Raw genomic sequence first — 17483 nt, forward strand, 5'->3', positions numbered from 1 at the left:
GACGATGGCAATGCATTTGGCTGACATTCCGAGTGAATTTGTCCGGGCATAAGAGTATACCTATAGTTCTATCCACCTTTATGGGGCTCTCGCTGTTAAAACTTACTATTTTTTGCTCTTTGATGCTTTACTCAATTCCTCGAACTTTCTTCGACCTCCCTACTCAGTCTACCGTACCAAGCCCGCGAGTTTCTTGTTGTTGTCAAAGGCAGGCTCGATGACCTACCGAAAAAGATAGGAGAATCCTAGATGCACGAGCCTTGTTCGACTCTATTACTTTCAAGGATGGGCTATATATTCGTACTGTGTGTCATTTCGAAATACGATCTCGTTTCCGCTTGACGGATGGATATCGGTCAGCTCCCTACCATGCCGATATCCGAAAGATCTGGTAGAGTTAATCTCAGCATCAGGCTTCCCTTACGGGTAGAGCCTCCGCCAGCTCCTCTCCTTCCGCATGCAATCCTTCAATGGATCGTAGATGCGGCAAGGTTGTTGCTACCTGTGCTGGGGCAAGCGTCTCCTTTGGGAAAGGCACCTCGATTTCGAAATGTCCGACTGGAGAGACCGAATATTGCTACCCTGCATATCCGGCAAAGCAAAATTGACCGGGAGCTTATTTGATATCAAGCTTTGCTGATATCACCCTGGGGTTTTCGCTTCCAGGTCTGTGGCTGCCATTTTCCATGCTATGGCAATCAAAACCCACCGATCTGGTCCACGGGAAGCCTGGCTGCAATCAAAGGCTTCATTTTAGCCTGGTGAAGCACATTTGGCTAAGAGACCCACAAGCAATCCCATCAGCCAGCCGGTTTGAATTGAGAGCTCTGTCAATCGGAACACAAGATACATAATGCAATGGATCCTCCAAATCCTCACCCAGTTTCCACACGCTAATCATAATTTGTTTTCCTCAGCATGCTTCCAACGCAGGTGTTCCAACTCTTCCTCTTTTGCATCTTCTCACCGCTCTCCTCTGCAGCACCGCAGTGCAAGGTTCTACCTGGCTCTCAAGAGTGGCCTTCTCAAACCGACTGGGAAGATCTCAACGACAAGGTGGAAGGAAATCTTCTGAGGCCATCTGCCCCGGCAGCTCCATGCCACCCAGATCAGTCTTCCTATGATCCGGCTGAATGCGATCGGATCCTTGCTGGTTGGCAAGATACAGATTGGCATTCGAATCATCCGACGAGCACTATGTGGCAGAACTATAATGACTTCAGCTGCATGCCCAATATAAATGCGTCGTGTAGCACGGCTGGATATCCAATATATGTCATCGCGGCAAAGACGGCGAAACATGTGAAAGCCGGTGTGGACTTCGCGCGGACCAAAAACATTAGGCTGAATATCAAGAGTTCTGGACATTGCTTTCTAGGAAGATCGGTGCAGCCAAACTCGCTGTCAATTTGGACACGTGATCTTAAGAGCCAAGTATGGTTTGAGGAGTCTTTCACACCTCAACATTGTAACCCCATCAAGGGGCCAGCAATCACCGTCGGGGCCGGCAGCCAATGGGGGGAGCTCTACGAAGCAGCTGACGAACGTGACCTGATGCTCGTTGGCGGTGCCAGTGACACTGTCAGCGTGGGGGGCTACATTGGCGGAGGGGGTCACAGCTCTCTCAGTCCAAAGTACGGAATGGGAGCCGATATGGTGCTGGAACTGGAAGCGGTGACTGCTGACGGTCGCGTCGTCATAGCAAATGAATGTCAGAATGAAGACTTATTCTGGGCTCTCCGAGGGGTAAGTCACTGAGAAGCCCATACGTCTTAGGCTCAATTACTTACGTTCACAGGGTGGCGGAAGCACCTTCGCTGCTGTCCTAACGTATACACTCAAAGCGATACCAAGCGTCCCAGTTGCGACATGGTCCGGGTATATCGTTGGCTGGGATAACATTGTGCGATTGCATACAAAATGGCCAGCTCTCGCAGAAGCGGGTGTTGGGGGCTATCTCAGCGGCTATCCTGGACGATATCCCTACCTATACTTGTCCGCCAGTATGCCTGGAGCGATATCGTCATTCGAATTAAAAGACCTCCTCGAGCCGATTTTGCACCCGAAACTCAACCTCAACTCGGTGGTTGAAAGTTCCAACCCAACGCAAAGGAGGCGGAGATCGACGGACAGTACACCCTCGGGAACTTATTCCTGGTATTCGAATTTCAGGGGATTTCGGACATCGCCCGACTTTGCACCGGAAGCTCGGAAATTGACACTGAATCGACGCGATACGTTCCCGGGCATTGGGATGGGTAAGCTAATCGTGTCATGGCTGTGGAGTGCCGAGGATGTGGCAAAGCCTGGGTTAGAGGATGCTCTCCGTGGATCCATTGATCCATCGGTGTGGTATTTGAACGACCTGATCGCTGGAGCTGGGACGGCGAACCCACCATACATCCGAGGGGGTGGGAATGCTGTCAACCCAGCATGGCGGACGGCGGTGATGAGACCGGCGTCCGAGCTGCAATGGGACGATCCGGAGGAGACGGTGCAAAAGAAGCAGGATGGTCTCCGATTCGGGGCCTCGCTCCGCTCTCTTAGCCCAGATGGTGGGACTTATGGAAATGAAGCTGATCCTGATACTGCAAACTGGCAGTACGCGTTCTGGGGAACCAACTACAAGCGACTCTTAGGTTTCAAACAAAAGGTTGACCCGGACGGAGTATTCCACTGCAGACGATGCGTTGGTAGCGAGTTATGGATTGACGATTCCAAAGGCCAGCTCTGCCCTGTTTGACCAGTACGTCCATCAGTACGTCCACCAAGTCTCGATGGTCGACTTATCATCGGCTAGGCTCACCGAGAAGAGATATAAAAGAGTCGTGCAAAGAATATGGGCGCCTCGTAAAAGTTCAGGGCTTAGATATGTTCCACCTAATATCCCACCTAATATTCCAACTACACTTTCTTACTTCGCTAACAAACTCAACTTTCTTTTCGCTTCTGTGCCAATACAAAGCCGAAGAGCAAGGCGGAGACCAAATCGTGCATCGCTGCATGACAGTGCAAGCAGGTAGTAGATGTTCTTAAATACTGCTGCTCTGCGAGGGTAATATGGAGTATGCCCGAAAACTGAAAACAAATCAACCTGCGATCTTTGACTCTTTTGACATAATTCTACCTTACATCTCGAGTGTAAGCTACTGCTTACCAGGTAGGAATAGATTCGGGTTTTCGGCTTCGTCAGCTGCGAGCCTGGACAGTCGACAGGTTAGGAACAGAAGATCCGAAGATGTAACATCTCGCCAATGCCTGCTCGGGCTACTCCCTAGTTTAAGTAGTAGTATCACGGAGTACGGGGAGCATCCTCTGCAATATTACCATCGGAGTTAGGAGTATTACAAGACCATTCTTTAAGTACAGTGAGTACACATGACTTGCAGGGTGGTCCAACCCATCCACTCACTAACTAAGCGTCGAGAATTCAACGTGCAAAGAAGGACCCCTACCAAAATTTTTTGGCCATGGTAGGTATATTGTTCGTCCATCTCGCCTATCCCTGGGGGTCGCTCGGACCCCGAAGGAGTGAAGATCAGAGTGTTTTCGACGGGCATTTGCCGTTCAATTTGATCAGCGTGAAATTTCAAGGATCCCGTTATCTTTGTGCCATTGTCCGCGACTATCGTTCCCAAATTCGTAAATTTCTAATACGACCCACGATGCTTATCCCTTATTGGAACCGACAGTTTGCTCAGTGCTGCCAGAGCACTAATTACAGAGTATGGTATTCACGTCCCTCCTTCCTAGACTCTAGTAATCCGGGTCCCTTTGCGATCTATTGAATTCTGCCCATGAGTTGGTCCCCTTTAACGCCATGCACTAGTTTCTCAAGTGCATATGTGCAAGTTCATCCTTAACGAGAACGAATTCTCTGATTCTTTTCGTGCTGTACTCGGAAGGAGAAACGACTTGCCATGTCCTCTTCTCCCTTCTAAAACAGCATACCTATTTGTGACTGTACAGATTACTACGCTGAGTATTTTAGGTCAATGCAGCAAGCTGGTTCAATGCCCAGGTCAATGTCCTTCGGGGATCAAGTTCATCGCCGCCCTCATCCGGACGATAATAGTGCCTGTTTATGGCAGTCAATGACCGGTATACGGTATACCTATTATGTTCGGTTAGCATACGGAACTGCATCAATACGATCGTGAGTTGCGCTCACAACAAATACCGGACTCCTTCTTTCCCATCTCTTTCGTTTTTCGGTAGGGTACCGAAGCCTTCCCAGAATTCGGTCAAGTTCTCCCATTCCGCGACCCAATGCCCCACTCGAATGTCACCCCAGACGCAAGGTCCAAGCCCGGACAAGCCCACAACTTCGCCAGTCCTTTCGTCGACCATAACATTTGCTGCGTCTAGGACATCCAGAGGAACAAGCGCAGAAGGTTCTCGGAATGACTCTAGTGAAGATGAATGTTGCGCGATTTGTACACGGATCGCATCGTATGGGATGCTGACAAGCATATCTTCAGCATCTCGCAGCGAGGCTTCCATCATAGAAAGAAAGGCGGCCTGCCATGAAGTGTTCGACCCGGCGCCGTCTGACCCACTGGGCCCTTTGGCGGCCAAGGTGGTAGCGGAACCTCGTCGCGAAGGTATTGATCCCCATATCCCCGGGTCTTCCGGATGAACCTGGACAAGTTCTCGGAAAGCGGCTCCTAATGTTCTGTACAGCGTCGCTAAGAACGTCGGTGAGAGACCTTGGATCAACATTCCGGGAGTGGGGATCTGACATCGGGACATCCCAGGAGGGAAGAGTGACGGCAGAGGAGTCCCTGATGGGCACGTCAGGATGGTATGCGTCAATGACGATAGGGGCATGGGAAAAGTCGGGCTGATGGTGAGCATTTCATCTGGTCCAGATATCCTTGGGACTGCAAGAGTTGACTGAGAAATGATCGCTCGGAGAGCAAGAATCTCGTTTTCTAAACCTCGCTTTTCCAACCGCAGAAGCCGTGCCGAAGGTGCTGGGCCAAACTTGACAAGAAGGTTAGACCCATTGCTGAGGCGAGCGACATAAACAGGATAAAGGGACAGAGACAGAGGCTCGATTCGTGCCAACGACAGGTTGGATCGTCGTAGTATGGGATCGAGAAGGCTCTGGATCAATGTGTATTCCTGAGGATTCAAGAAGGAAGGCTCTTGTCGGGATTGAATCTCCGTATGGTCCTGAGGTTGCATCCCTACAACACCATCCCGCGAGGATAAAGGGTTCTTGAAAAACAGACACAAACGGTAGGTATGGAATATAATCAAATAGACGACATTGGCAGGAACTCAAAATGCAATCCTCCCGGGCTCATCTTCTGATATTGGCGCTGAGAACCGAAACGTTATCTTATGATCAAGGCGAAAGAAAATAGAGGGAAGGATGACAAGATATCAACTCGAAATAGGCGAAAAGCCTGCTACCAGATTGGGCTGTAAGGATAGTATGCTACCATTTATATACGAGTAAGGGGTTTGGGTCATTCCGGGGCTGCACGTAGGTGGATTACAGTATGGACCGCATCATCTGCTGTGAATGAAATTCATGGTGGAGCATACGGAAGAGCGCTGTGTTCCAGGCAACTTCCTTTAATGGACAGAATTTCTCGGTAGGGGGTGAAAGGAACAATACATAAATAGCAATGGAAGTTTCCAGTAGATCCCCATTGTTGGTGGTGGCTTGATGAGGTGAAGTCTCAAGCCGAGGAGACGCCAGTATGGCCATACATAAGCCCTTCGGAATTATGCTAGCCGGTAGGTCAGTCAGGAAGTTGTATGTAGTGGGAAGGACGGGGTGTTCCTCCGTGTAGGAGACCTTGAGTGGATGCGGGATTGCTTTCGAGAGAGGCCCTCTTTCGATGGGCTGAGCATATCATGAAGTTTGATAGTATACGATCCTTGGTATGGGTGCTGGAGTAATGACCGGATAGGGGGATAGTACGGTCATTCAATACGCCCTATATTCGTAAGCTGTAAAAGGGTATATGCAGCCCCAGCACTCCATATGTCTGATGCCCGTCGACACCCGTTGATTTCGGGGGATGGACCTTGCGAAGGTCCGACTAGAGTCATTCCGGCTGGTGGAAATGGAGGAATATGTACGCCCAAAGCAAGCAGAAGCGAGGCTAGTGCGATACAAAAGTACGAACCAGCCTACCACATCGGAACCCAACACACATTGTGATATTGCCTCTTGGTAACTGGGAATTATAAGCCAACTTGAGAAGCTAGGTACGGTTCCGAAGTCCACTCACTCGGGATCGCCGTAGGCGTAGGCGACCTTTGTTGGGCTGAGATGAGAGGGTCAAACACCGGAACTTGATCCTCGGACAGGTCATTCAGACTTCAGGTCTCATTGGGTCCAGTCTCAAGTCTCAAGTCCTACGCCTCAAGCCACTAGTTCCTAGCCCACAGGGAAGCAAGCGAAACAGTGCAAGTCCAAGAGATAATACGATTATGAGAGGCGCATCAGCAATTCAGATTTCAGCATACCAGACTTGCAGGCTAACGTGGCTAAGGCCCACTGTCCCGTGCATGTACAACGTTGAAAGTTGAAACATCTGACAGTCGTCATAAAATGTCCGGGAAGCGAGGCCTGACCGACCCGCGCTGCATGAGCCGTGAACGCCTATTTGGTTGCTGTAATAATACGGCGAATGAAACCACCTACTCGCCCGGCCGTTAGCGGCTAGAGTCTGTAGGTACCTAGTTGATGATCAGCACCAGGGCCAGCTTTTAGCGGCGTAGGTCCCGGTGTTCGACGGCTTGCCACTTGCCAGCCGCCAGGACTTAGTACTATGTACTGTATGTAGGACTTAGAACTTCAGAACTCGGGAGGGGGACATGAGTCCATTCAAGGGCCTGAAAGATTACCTTCGGCTTTGGTCGTATTTTGTTTGTTAATACTTGGAGGCTTGAATACCTAATACCTGGTAAGTAATGAGCCGCATTCCGTATTATGGAAGCATTCCTTGGTGGATACTTGAAATCCGATGCAAGATGCACAACAACTCCTCCATCCCGCCCCCACTCGCAAGTCGAAACTCGGGCGGGTTTCAACTTTCAAATCGTTCGGCATGGTGCTGTCGTGTTAGGTGTTTAGCTTGCATAAATGGATAAATGATCCTGTCGAGGCTGCCTAAAAGTAGCACCGGCAGAAGCAAAACCAGAACTATGGCGTATCACCATAGACAAGGGAAAGCGAGAGAGGGTGAAGGTGAAGCGAAGCCAACGACGTCAGCGATCAGCGATGAGCGGTCAGACGGTCAGACGGCCAGAGCGAGAGAACGAGAGAGCCCGGCTGGCGGCCTAGACGTGCTAAGCTGCTAATCTCCTTTCTCGCTTTCTGGAACATTTGCCTGTTCGAATTCGGACCAGCACACGAGGAGGCGTCCGGCGATCGGTGAACCCTAAGTCCGCGACCCTGTCAAATGTTAAAAAGCAAGCCCCAGTTGGTGAATAATGGATACTGACTAGAATTCGTCAAGACTTAAAACTCAGGACTCAAGACTCAAAACGTAATAAGACAAAGGACTCAAGAAGATTGGTGTTTTTCGCTGGTTCTGGTGGTCCAGTACGCATTTGCGGCACGTTTGACTGCATTATTATCTGATCTAGTCACCTGGAATGGAACATGACACGAAGTACGAGTACACACCCGCGTTGCGACAGGCCTTCATGGGAGTTGATGAAAATGATCGACGAACGGATGTTGATAACGATCGAGGACAGCCGGAGGACGGAATAGGTAGTACCAATTGGGATACCTGTAATTACTCCGGTCTCGGTTCTCATGCCACCTACAAAGTATTATGCATCCCTAGCACCGCGCGGTTCGATGACCCGCGTTGGGTGTAACCTAAAACGCCTGATCTTGCGCTGGTGCGTCGTGATGACATGAATTCGCGGTAGAATCAATATAAACGCAGATGTCTAGAATGAGGCTGGAACCATCTTTCCTGGCCACATCCCAATAATGCGTACCCAGAACACACAGACGATGGACCCCAACCCCCCACGATGCTTGAGAAAGTACCGTACTCACCCATCGTATAAAAGGAAGAAAATTCATTTTCGTTACGTCGGCCACCCGGATCTCTGATAGTCAAGCCTAAAGCAGAGCCCCGTATCGCTGCAGGCATTTCTTTACACAGTATCACATAGGTGTCTGATTTGATCAAGTCATTTGGCCCTTCAATTATTAATCAAACATTGAATCGGGATAGCCCGCGAAGCCAACGCTATTCATAAGCGGTCTCCCACCATCGACGTATCTTTAGTGATGTACTGACCCCAATTCATTCCACCTTCGACCTGGCCTTTTCCAACTCCGTGGGGTTATATAGCTCGTCCAGATTGAATCGCTTGAAGCGGCGGAAGTCGCTTGTCACGACACTCATCCCAACCACGTTCTAATTCATAAGTTAATATTCCGTATCATGGCCCAAGGTTCCTGTGTGGCTGGCAGTGGCTCACCTTGTAGACCTCCACTAGAATAAGCAAGTCGAAGCCTGTGAGATCAACCTTATGCGAGCCCATAGTCTCCACAGCATCGGCTACCAGGCGGATGATATTGGCCCGATTCAACTCTCGTCCTGCATTGTTCCGAATACTCGGTTGGATGGCGAACTGCATAACGATGGTCAGGACTATGGGACAAGGAGCTGTTGCGAAAGCTCGGGATCACGTTGAGAATGTCGAGGTCTTGGGAGAATGGCGTTGAGGAGAATATAAACGAACCTTCTTTGATTCCGTGCCTTCCCCGAAGTGTGGCCGTAGAACGTCCTCTGCCAGGCTTACCAAGTCAGGTTCGTACGCCTTCGCGAATTTCGTTATTGGAACAAGTCGCTTGACAAATCTGACTCTCTTATCCCTTTCCTGGTTGAATGCATCTTTGCAGACCCTGTGAACAAGGATCACGGGGTCAATCGGAGGCTTCGTTTTGATGAATATCACTAAAATAAATGACATTGGAGTTCAGTGACTAGGTTCAATGGAACTCCGCGGCCCTTGGGCACTGGGAGGATGGTGCAGCCACTTACCACACTGAATTCCCGTTTTCACTATTGTAAACATCGAGTCATGCTTCTTTGTTTTCATTCCAGCCAGTTCCTCGTTGATTTCGGCCTCAATGTCAACAGGAGCCCCATCCTTAGCGTTTTCTTGATCGGACACCACGGGTCCCTCCTTTGATGAGCCCGTTTTTGTTCCGTATAGAATTTCAGCGTACTGCTCAAAGTCATTAGCTTTCATCTTGACAGTCAACAACCGACACATCAGGAGCTTGATTGCAAGAGGATACAACATGTTGTTCTAAAGAAGGGGCCGTACCTCTTCGAACAGGTCCAGAAGTTCGTGCTGGCTTTTCACTTCTTTGTCCATAGTACAGGTTGCCCAGATACCAGCGTCTCCCGGTTCAATGGTAGAGCGCGAGTGGGAAACGTTGCCACGATTGTCCTTTGGAACACGCCACAGCTTTCGTTTCTTTTTAGAACCATCCTAAACACCACGTTAGCAGGGCAGTCATACATATATTTATCCGCGCATTTGGAGTCCATATTCTCGACGGAAGCTGCAATTGGCCGTCTCCGGCGAACACTAAAACTGAGGCTGAACTGGAAAGGACGTGGATGGCCAACCTCTATGGAATCCTTTTTGCTACTGGCAGCAGAACCATTTTCAGGTCGCTTACGTTTCTCACTCTCGGCGGCCATTGCGTCGGGAACGTTGAGAAATGGGATGATGAATGTAGGTAGCAGTAGTGGAAGTGGGCGTAGGATGAGATTGGGTTTAATAGAAACGTCTCGACGGGTATTTATCGGCCATCCGGATGTCAACGCGGCACTAGAAGTTAGGCGTCCAGGAACTAGAACGGCAGGGCCAGAACTTAAAACTTTCAGTGTGGGTTCCAGAGGTAAGTAAATAGTATATTTCGGTGAGTGCGCCAGGGAAGTTGATGTTGGGGAGCAGGCGCCAGCCGACGGTGGCGGCTTTTTTGGCAAAGGACGATGATCCGATCCCTGTGAAGATCCTTTTAACTTTAACATTCGATACTGCCTGCCAAGTCATCACTAGTAGAGTATATTTGTGTTCACGTTAAATGGAATGGTTATTTGATGGCCAATGACAGTACTTTCGAGCATTTGTCCCAACTTAAATGCTTGGAAGTTAGGCATATTACGACTTCTCAGTTCTTCTTAGTTCTATTTATGGAATGTTTAGGACATCATGATCAAGCCCTGGATCGCAGGGTGCCTAACCGCTTAGACTAATACCAAGACGGATGTCTCAGAGTGTAGGCTTGACAAAAGCATCTATTATGACTCTCTATATCTATGAGGATCCTAGTATGCTGAAAGGTCTCTGCTGGCTATAAAGTCAGACTTAACCAGGGAGGCCGGGAGGATCTCGACGATCGTGATATGCCCGATCGGCCACGAATCGACGTTTGCCGAAGGTGGATTTATTAACGGTCGACATAAATAGCAATGTGTCCCGCCCAAGCACATAGAAACCGAATCGCGCCCGTGATCATCCTAGCAACCTCATAGTCATCTCCACCCTGTTCCTCCGGGTCAGCCAGTGAATGGATACAAGGGGAGAAGGAAGAAATGTCAACGAAATCGTGACAACTTACACTGCAAATGTCCCAGCACTGACAGGCATTGCTCTCACCAGCGTCGGCGTTATGCCTTTCCAAAACCCTCTCCACCCTTCGTGGCGCCAGGTCTGCGCGAAGCAGTCTCTCATGTTCTTGTATCGCTTTGCGTCGCCGAACCCATCCGTTTGCATCTTGCTTTTCACAACATCGAATGGATAACTGCTCAGCCATAAAGCCTCTCCAGCCAGGCCTCCATAGAAGGCGACCTTTGGCGCGGAGATATCCTCCCGTGCAATCCGATTACGTTTCGCGTCCGCGTTCATGAGATACTCGAAAGAGAGAAACCAAAAGCCGTAGGCCTGTGCTTCCCGTAAAATAGTCACCGCTTCGCCCCGATACAGTCCTCCTAGGATGCCTCCATGGGAGGAGAGCTTGCGAACGCAGTCAACAGGACCGGAGTAGAGGCGTGCGGCTCCATGTGGCTGGGTCTGCAGCCGGATACGAACATGCTCAATGGGCCCTGAGATAACGCTGTTTGCAACACCGGCAAATGCGCCTGAAAGAAAGTACTGTGGATAAGAAAGGCTGCCGTCCTTCCTTGACGAGTTTTGGATATTCCGAGACTCGAAGATGCGCCGAGCGTAGTGGAATGCACCGAATTGAATGGACACCTGCGGTTTGTTAGCGCGTCTAGGTCTTGCAGGAGAGAAAGATATCGATCTGGTGCAAGAAAAGAAGAGCCCCGAGGCGTCACATCTTGCATGGGACTCTGTCCATAATACTTACACATGCTCCAATGCCAACCAGAGGGGTCAAGGTTCCCTTGTAAAAGGCCAAGGGGCCTTCATTTTTCCAAACACTGCGGGCGCATTGCAATGCGCCCGTGTATTCCGGTCTTGTCTGTAATCGGACTTTCACAATGTCTGCTGCGGATTAGTCTTGGTCGATGTTCGCAAAAAGTCTGTTGAACATACCCAAAGGTTGTCCTAGCAAAACCTGGGCCATTCCGCCTACAGCTCCAGCAGAGAGATCTTTAACAACTCTTTCCACCCCCTTCCCATCCTCTTCCAGCTCTTTTACGACCTCCATTGTGATGACTGATGCGTTCGATGTGAATTGGGTAATATGTAAGTCCTTGATACACTACAGATGCACTCTGAAATTGCATAGGATATAACGAGAGAGAGCATGTGTTGGGTTTTGACGTCTAATCCCTGTCGATGAAAAGCACGCAATCTGATAGGTGATAATTAATTAATTAAGAGAGGAATTATTCCGTAGCAGAGGGCCAAACCAGACACCACGACTAACGACACTTACAACTTACAACTTACAACAGAGCCTCAACTTACACTACCGATAATATGTAACATTTGTCCGGTTCCAATCTGGGGTTCATCAATTATCATTGAGTCTGCTAGGTGCTGGTCAGAATCCGATGTGGACCCCGTCCATCCTGTCCCCCAAAGTCGATCAATACGAGCCGAAGCACGCAACAAGCCAGACAGTTAACACTTAACAGGGCAAGGCTTGGTACATACAAATATCAAAAGGCACAGCACCACTATTATTCCTTCGTACAGTGGACTACGCATTACCGAACCTGGACGCTCTGATCTCCGAACATCCTCCTCGAGCCACACTTCGCTTCTAGTGACCTCGTGATATGAAGCACCTTAAATGCTTGTAGGTACAAGACTACCAGTCCTGCAATAATGGGCACAGCACCCAGACACAAGAACAGCAGTAGCTGCAGGAAGAGCTTGGATACACGTGGGCTCTCTAAGGGTTTCTATGGTGGTGACATCCAGGCTGCCTCACTCTTCTGGGACAGGATACGAGGTCTAGCGCATGTTAGAATCACAAAGTTGTTCTGAGGATTTCCATAGCGTTAGCATCCAAGCTCCCCCACTCTCCTGCCATCAGGATACGATACCTCGCTTCTGTTATAATCACAAAGTTGATTGAAAGTAAGATTCTGTTGCGAGACTGGATACACGTGGGCTCTCTAAGAATTTCTATGGCGTTGGTATCCAGGCCGCCTCTCTCTCCTGACATAGAATACGAGGTTTGGCGCATGTTAGAATCATAAAGTTGTTCTGAGGATACCCATAGCGTTAGCATCCCAGCTGCCTTACTCTCCTGCCATTGGGATACGAGATCTCGCGTCTGTTAGAATCACAATGTTGCTTGGAAATAAGATTCTTTGCGAGACTGGATACACGTGGGCTCTATGAGAATTTCTATGGCTTTGGTATCCAGGCCGCCTCTCTCTCCTGACATAGGATACGAGATCTAACGCAGGTTAGAATCACAAAGTTGATCGGAACTAAGATGTCACCGCGAAATTCAAGGACTTCCAATGAAGCGATGAGTCCTTTTCTATTATTTGAATGCCGTCACTGTCCAATATGGTTGTCTTGATTCTCTTTTCATCGAATCCCTTGGATCGCTGTCGTGGCGAATATTGCACTCCCAACCATGGCAGTTCTCAATTTGCTTTCCGTTTTTGCGGTTGCTTTTCTCGTTGTCTTTGGCAATGCAGTTGAACTTGAAGAGATCAAACCATGGGACCTTTATCCGCTCGAGACGAGGGACCTCCGCAGGCGTGATATGAATGCCTTTGACTTACGATCAACCGAAACCTTTCTGTGGGGAGCCCAAGGTAAATCTCATACTTTACATCACAACAAGCACATGTCTAATCCGTTCAGATGGCGTTGACGTAATTCTCGGCAACTTCACCGTCATGATGCCCGGGGATTCGGAGAATATTCTGTCGATGGAACGCTTTCATGGCATGCTGAAGTCTGTGAAATGCGAACCCGAGAAGTTGACCATCGCCTTTGAGGATGATCAGACATTTGAGTACGCGAAACGGGTCTGGGACTGGGTCAATGGCGCCGACAACCACACCTTCGTCATGGTCGCCAGCAAGGGCGACTGCGGTGACAACAAGTATCGGGTTCCTTACAAGGTATACTCCCTCCATTACGATGAGCCAGGAAATATCGCCACTCTCAATGTCTCGACTGGGTCGTGGAAGGACCTTGCCCATTCATACGAGATACAGGTAGGTAATATTGGGATCCCGGAGTCCACCTCCCAGGCCGTCTCCAAGCGAGATATCTCCAAGTCCACATCCATTGACCTTGGTGTCGATTTCCGCTTCAAGGGGAAAGCCAAAATAGGGCCTGTTTTCGGAGAGATACAGTGCAACCCTTGTAATACCCGAGGGAAGCTGAATTTCGAGTTCAAGATCAAGCAAAAGTACTTCGTTCCTGTGGGTGCAAAGTTCAAGGCTTCCCCGAAGGGCCTCAAAATCCGAGCGGCCGTGACGCTTATTAGCGGGAATGACCTGAAAACGAAGAAGGAAACGAAGGCCGAGGACAGGATTCGACTGATCAAATCCTCTTTGCCCGGCGGTGTTTCGATTCCAGGGGGTATCTTGTCGCTCGGCCCTCACTTCGTTGCTGAGTTGGGCTGGGAGTTCACGGCAGCAGAACTGAGCATCATGGCCAAGACCGGAGCAACGGCGACGATCTCTGATAAAGCCGTCATCGAAGCCGACTTACTCAACCCCTCTAAGAACAAGTTCTCGGGCTGGGTTCCAAAGGTCGAATTCGACCCACTCGAGTTTCAGGCACGTGCCTCCGTAAAATTCCAAGCTTACGTTGTACCGTCGGTCAACCTCGAAGCATCTGTTCTTGGAAAAGGCGTGGAGACTGGTTTCTTGCTGAAAGCGCCGTACATCGAGGTTCGAGCCGACGCGATCACTGCCCCGGATGGCAACGCCTGCAGAAAGGGAGATAAGAAGGGGTTTGCACTAAAGATCGTTCCATCATGGGGGGTGGAGCTGAAATTCACTGCTGCTGTCATTAAGGGCAAGAAGCTTGACATTTCTCTCGCTCATGGCAACTTTGCCTGGCCAGGTGTTGACCCGAAGTCGTTGTGCTATGCGTTCGACGAGCCGCCAAAGAAGACGCGCCGCTTCGTTCCCGCTCTCCCTGCCACCACATCCGCTCTGAAGGGAAACGCTTGATAAAGATTCAGCTGCATCACCCCCTCCGGCGCCCGGTTGCAATGCTTGTACAATCAAATCGGGCCAGTTGGGCACCTGCATCGATAAAGATGTTTGTATGCGCGGCGGTCAAATTGTGACGGCAGGTTTTGCCCTCGCACTGCGGCCCACATCTAGTGCTGCGCTAAATCGTGGCTCAGGAGAGAGGAATATTTCAGTTCGAAGATATGAGAGGTACGAATATTTGGAGAATTTGTACAATACGTGAGCGGATTCCAGAACACCGACGCGCCGGGAGGTGGCATGCATGCATCCCTAGGGATTTTTATTGAGACATAATACAATTGGAATTTACTGGGAGGCGTTCATACTCGGCTGTTCAAATTTTATCCTGCTGCTCCAATGAATGACAGAAGGAACCTTGCTTGAAATAGGGCATCATAGTAGTATCGCGGTCGTGCTTGTTGCGTTTCCCCGGAGCAACGATCGGGTATGAACAGTTCTTGCAAGAAGGGCTGATGGTATTCTTTGGCCCGGGAGCACAGGCGTCTAGTTATACATGGTTACTACTACTGTACAAGATGTTCCCCATCTGATGATGCGTGGGACGCCGGTGTGGGTGCCGGTGGAAGTGCCGGTGGAAGATCGGCTTCAACATGGAGCTTTTCCTGGGCAAGGTCTGCGAACGTCGGTTTCTTAAGTTGCTGCTTGGGCTGATAGGTTAAATATCCTTCCTTTGCGGCGGCTAGACGACGTTGTTTGCCTGCCTCGCCCGCTCTCCCAAGGACACCCCCGATTACCTGTACACACCGAAGACTGTGACGGAGTTAGCCAGCTTTGCACATGTAGACTGGGATCGCTTACCTGTCATCGTTCGCAGGGATTGGATATGTTACCCAGGCAGGGTTGGCATCGGTATCTATGATACCAATGGTTGGAATATTATCCAGAGCGCATTCGTGAAGCAACACATAGTTTTCCAATGGATTGAGGCAAACCACAAGATCCGGCTTGAGCGCCGCACGCTGGGATAATTGGTTCTGATAGCCAGGCAGCTCCTGTTCGTGTTCATCAACCACCTTCGTTTTGCACTGACCCAATATGTGGGTCCCGTTCGTGATGCCTCCAGGAGTCCATCGCTCGAAGAGATGGCATCCCCCGGAAAGTTCGGCGGCTTTCACCACACATCGATCCTGTCCCGCTCGTGTGCCGACGAAGAGAACAAGCCCGCCAGCTTCGGTGACCGCAGACACCAGCTTTGCGGCTCTGCGGAGGAACGCCGCTGTGACTTCGAGGGAGATGATGTGAATGCCGTCACGTATGCCGAAAATGTATCTCGAGTTTGCTGGGTTCCATAACGAGGTTTTGTGACCAAGATGTGACTGTGAAGCAAGAAGGAGTTCGAGCGTGATATCTTCTGGTTTGGGGGGATTCGTGATCAACTCGCGGGGTTTATAGAAAGGGTCCTGAGCGCTTCCAAACTGAGTGTTAGATTTCTCTAGGCCAGATGAGTTAGCAAAAGCCTAAAGAAGTAGATGGGTTCGCGCATACTTTGGTGTCGAGCAAGGTGATAATAGTTGGCGGTGTCTCCAGTATCCTCGGCGTCCTTGACATCCACCTCGTTTGATTGCGTGGGCGATGCGGATGGTTGACTGGCGGCTAATGCTGCGGACTGGCGTTCAAAGAATTGCTTCACCGCGTCCACTTCATTCTCTCCCTCCAAACCTGCATTATCCCTTGTGCTTGTCTGTACTCGGGTATATGCTCGATACTGGGTGTTGAAGGGTTGGGAGAGTGCTCTGCGGCCTGTGAGGATATAAGTTCTCCTGGTCTTAGATGGAATAGAGCAGAATAGCACGTACCCTGCCGCAAGATCAATCTTCGCGATATCATGAATCAGTCACCATTGGTCAAGTCACTGGGGTAATTAATGGCGGTCGTCGAGGTCAAGCTGGGACACGGTGAACAACATAATTCGGGCAGAAGGTCCTGATGCTGCAAGGTCAATTAGAGATTTGGAGGAGCGCAAAGAAAACATGAAGCCAAGGATAGCCAGCAGAGACAAGGGATCTCCACTCCGTCTCTCCGCCCCGCCCCGCCCCGTTGGTTCCGCTACAAGGATAGACCACTCGCCGCTCGGAGCGCAAGTCACGGAGTGGTGGATTTTCTTGGCAATCCTGGCGTTCTACCGGTAGTCTCCTTTCCCTTGCACTGAGCTTAAACTAGTTAAGTTAAGTCCCAGTTAACTTAGTTAGGTAATACGTAGTTAGTAAAGTTGCACTATGGTGCGGAAGTATGAGAGCCGAGACCTGGGTATGTAACCGCCAGTGGCTGATTCGTGTGGACAAAGTCCCCCAAGTTAGTGCGAATGTGAAAAGTCCATGTTGAAAGCGGGAGAATTGGATCTTTCGTTTTTGCCTTTCCCATCTTGCGTGCCGCCGTCCGCTATCTTCGCCATCGATACTGCTAACTCCGTAACCAATGAAAGCGTCCTTCGTCCATTTTCTCCGTCAAATCACCCTTGGAGTATTATCTATCAACTTCTATTCCCAGGTAGGGCTGGACACGAATATTCGATTACGAATATTCGTACGAATATTCGTAGTCGAATACGAATAAAATTTAGAATTTCCGCTTACTAATATTCGTACGAATAATATTCGCATTATTCGTAATTATTCGTAATTATTCGTAAATCTCTGAAGCTATTTCCATGTATCTCGCAGCATCATAAGACGCCTCATAGTCTCTGCACTCATTGAGCTCCTCCGCACTCCTAAGAGATCTCTTCCCCCACTGAACAGTCTTTCGACTGATACCCCAGATGCTGGTATAGCCAAATAATCTCTGGCAGCTGCAGCCATA

At 49.7% G+C, this 17483-nt stretch overlaps 6 protein-coding genes across 6 annotated transcripts; 2 read left to right on the forward strand and 4 right to left on the reverse strand.

Annotated features, from left to right (window-relative positions):
* The first annotated feature begins 771 nt into the window (after positions 1–771).
* P152DRAFT_219375 (FAD-binding domain-containing protein) lies at positions 772–2801 on the forward strand. Its single transcript, XM_033674475.1, has 2 exons — positions 772–1746; positions 1799–2801. Exons 1-2 carry the CDS (start codon positions 919–921, stop codon positions 2741–2743), a joined length of 1773 nt encoding a protein of 590 aa, XP_033530138.1. The 5' UTR covers positions 772–918; the 3' UTR covers positions 2744–2801.
* Positions 2802–3765: 964 nt separating this feature from the next.
* On the reverse strand, positions 3766–5389 carry P152DRAFT_517526 (uncharacterized protein). The gene is made up of 2 exons (XM_033683014.1): positions 4172–5389; positions 3766–4114 (listed from the first exon to the last, which is right to left on the reverse strand). The coding sequence occupies exons 1-2, from the start codon at positions 5188–5190 to the stop codon at positions 3988–3990; spliced, it is 1146 nt and encodes a 381-aa protein (XP_033530139.1). The 5' UTR covers positions 5191–5389; the 3' UTR covers positions 3766–3987.
* A 2751-nt stretch (positions 5390–8140) lies between these two features.
* Positions 8141–9978, reverse strand: P152DRAFT_443802 (THUMP domain-containing protein). The gene is made up of 6 exons (XM_033677788.1): positions 9636–9978; positions 9328–9495; positions 9039–9225; positions 8737–8951; positions 8473–8625; positions 8141–8408 (listed from the first exon to the last, which is right to left on the reverse strand). Exons 1-6 carry the CDS (start codon positions 9708–9710, stop codon positions 8295–8297), a joined length of 912 nt encoding a protein of 303 aa, XP_033530140.1. The 5' UTR covers positions 9711–9978; the 3' UTR covers positions 8141–8294.
* Positions 9979–10167: 189 nt separating this feature from the next.
* P152DRAFT_443806 (putative mitochondrial carrier protein) lies at positions 10168–11760 on the reverse strand. Its single transcript, XM_033677789.1, has 4 exons — positions 11572–11760; positions 11384–11520; positions 10634–11268; positions 10168–10558 (listed from the first exon to the last, which is right to left on the reverse strand). The coding sequence occupies exons 1-4, from the start codon at positions 11684–11686 to the stop codon at positions 10528–10530; spliced, it is 918 nt and encodes a 305-aa protein (XP_033530141.1). The 5' UTR covers positions 11687–11760; the 3' UTR covers positions 10168–10527.
* Positions 11761–13078: 1318 nt separating this feature from the next.
* P152DRAFT_517529 (uncharacterized protein) lies at positions 13079–14757 on the forward strand (the record flags this gene model as incomplete). Its single annotated transcript, XM_033683015.1, has 2 exons — positions 13079–13262; positions 13312–14757. The coding sequence occupies 2 exons, from the start codon at positions 13079–13081 to the stop codon at positions 14637–14639; spliced, it is 1512 nt and encodes a 503-aa protein (XP_033530142.1). The 3' UTR covers positions 14640–14757.
* A 217-nt stretch (positions 14758–14974) lies between these two features.
* On the reverse strand, positions 14975–16585 carry P152DRAFT_443813 (ribosomal protein S2). Its single transcript, XM_033677790.1, has 4 exons — positions 16481–16585; positions 16170–16424; positions 15483–16116; positions 14975–15434 (listed from the first exon to the last, which is right to left on the reverse strand). Exons 1-4 carry the CDS (start codon positions 16509–16511, stop codon positions 15188–15190), a joined length of 1167 nt encoding a protein of 388 aa, XP_033530143.1. The 5' UTR covers positions 16512–16585; the 3' UTR covers positions 14975–15187.
* Positions 16586–17483: the final 898 nt, after the last annotated feature.

Source organism: Eremomyces bilateralis, assembly GCF_010015585.1.
Source record: "Eremomyces bilateralis CBS 781.70 unplaced genomic scaffold P152scaffold_35, whole genome shotgun sequence".
NCBI classification, from domain to species: Eukaryota; Fungi; Ascomycota; class Dothideomycetes; order Eremomycetales; family Eremomycetaceae; genus Eremomyces; species Eremomyces bilateralis.

Bases quoted from the DNA above. Each gene is read 5' to 3' on its own strand.
- P152DRAFT_219375 (XM_033674475.1), top strand. From the start codon at position 919: ATGCTTCCAACGCAGGTGTTCCAACTCTTCCTCTTTTGCATCTTCTCA. The intron at 1,747-1,798 runs GTAAGTCACTGA...TTACGTTCACAG, and splicing joins TATTCTGGGCTCTCCGAGGG to GGTGGCGGAAGCACCTTCGC.
- P152DRAFT_517526 (XM_033683014.1), bottom strand. From the start codon at position 5,190: ATGCAACCTCAGGACCATACGGAGATTCAATCCCGACAAGAGCCTTCC. The intron at 4,115-4,171 runs GTGAGCGCAACT...CGAACATAATAG, and splicing joins GAAGGAGTCCGGTATTTGTT to GTATACCGTATACCGGTCAT.
- P152DRAFT_443802 (XM_033677788.1), bottom strand. From the start codon at position 9,710: ATGGCCGCCGAGAGTGAGAAACGTAAGCGACCTGAAAATGGTTCTGCT. The intron at 9,496-9,635 runs GTTGGCCATCCA...CGTGGTGTTTAG, and splicing joins GCAAAAAGGATTCCATAGAG to GATGGTTCTAAAAAGAAACG. The intron at 8,409-8,472 runs GTGAGCCACTGC...CTTATGAATTAG, and splicing joins TTCTAGTGGAGGTCTACAAG to AACGTGGTTGGGATGAGTGT.
- P152DRAFT_443806 (XM_033677789.1), bottom strand. From the start codon at position 11,686: ATGGAGGTCGTAAAAGAGCTGGAAGAGGATGGGAAGGGGGTGGAAAGA. The intron at 11,521-11,571 runs GTATGTTCAACA...AATCCGCAGCAG, and splicing joins TTTGCTAGGACAACCTTTGG to ACATTGTGAAAGTCCGATTA. The intron at 10,559-10,633 runs GTAAGTTGTCAC...CCGGAGGAACAG, and splicing joins AGTGCTGGGACATTTGCAGT to GGTGGAGATGACTATGAGGT.
- P152DRAFT_443813 (XM_033677790.1), bottom strand. From the start codon at position 16,511: ATGATATCGCGAAGATTGATCTTGCGGCAGG. The intron at 16,117-16,169 runs GTATGCGCGAAC...CATCTGGCCTAG, and splicing joins TCACCTTGCTCGACACCAAA to AGAAATCTAACACTCAGTTT. The intron at 15,435-15,482 runs GTAAGCGATCCC...ACTCCGTCACAG, and splicing joins ATCCCTGCGAACGATGACAG to TCTTCGGTGTGTACAGGTAA.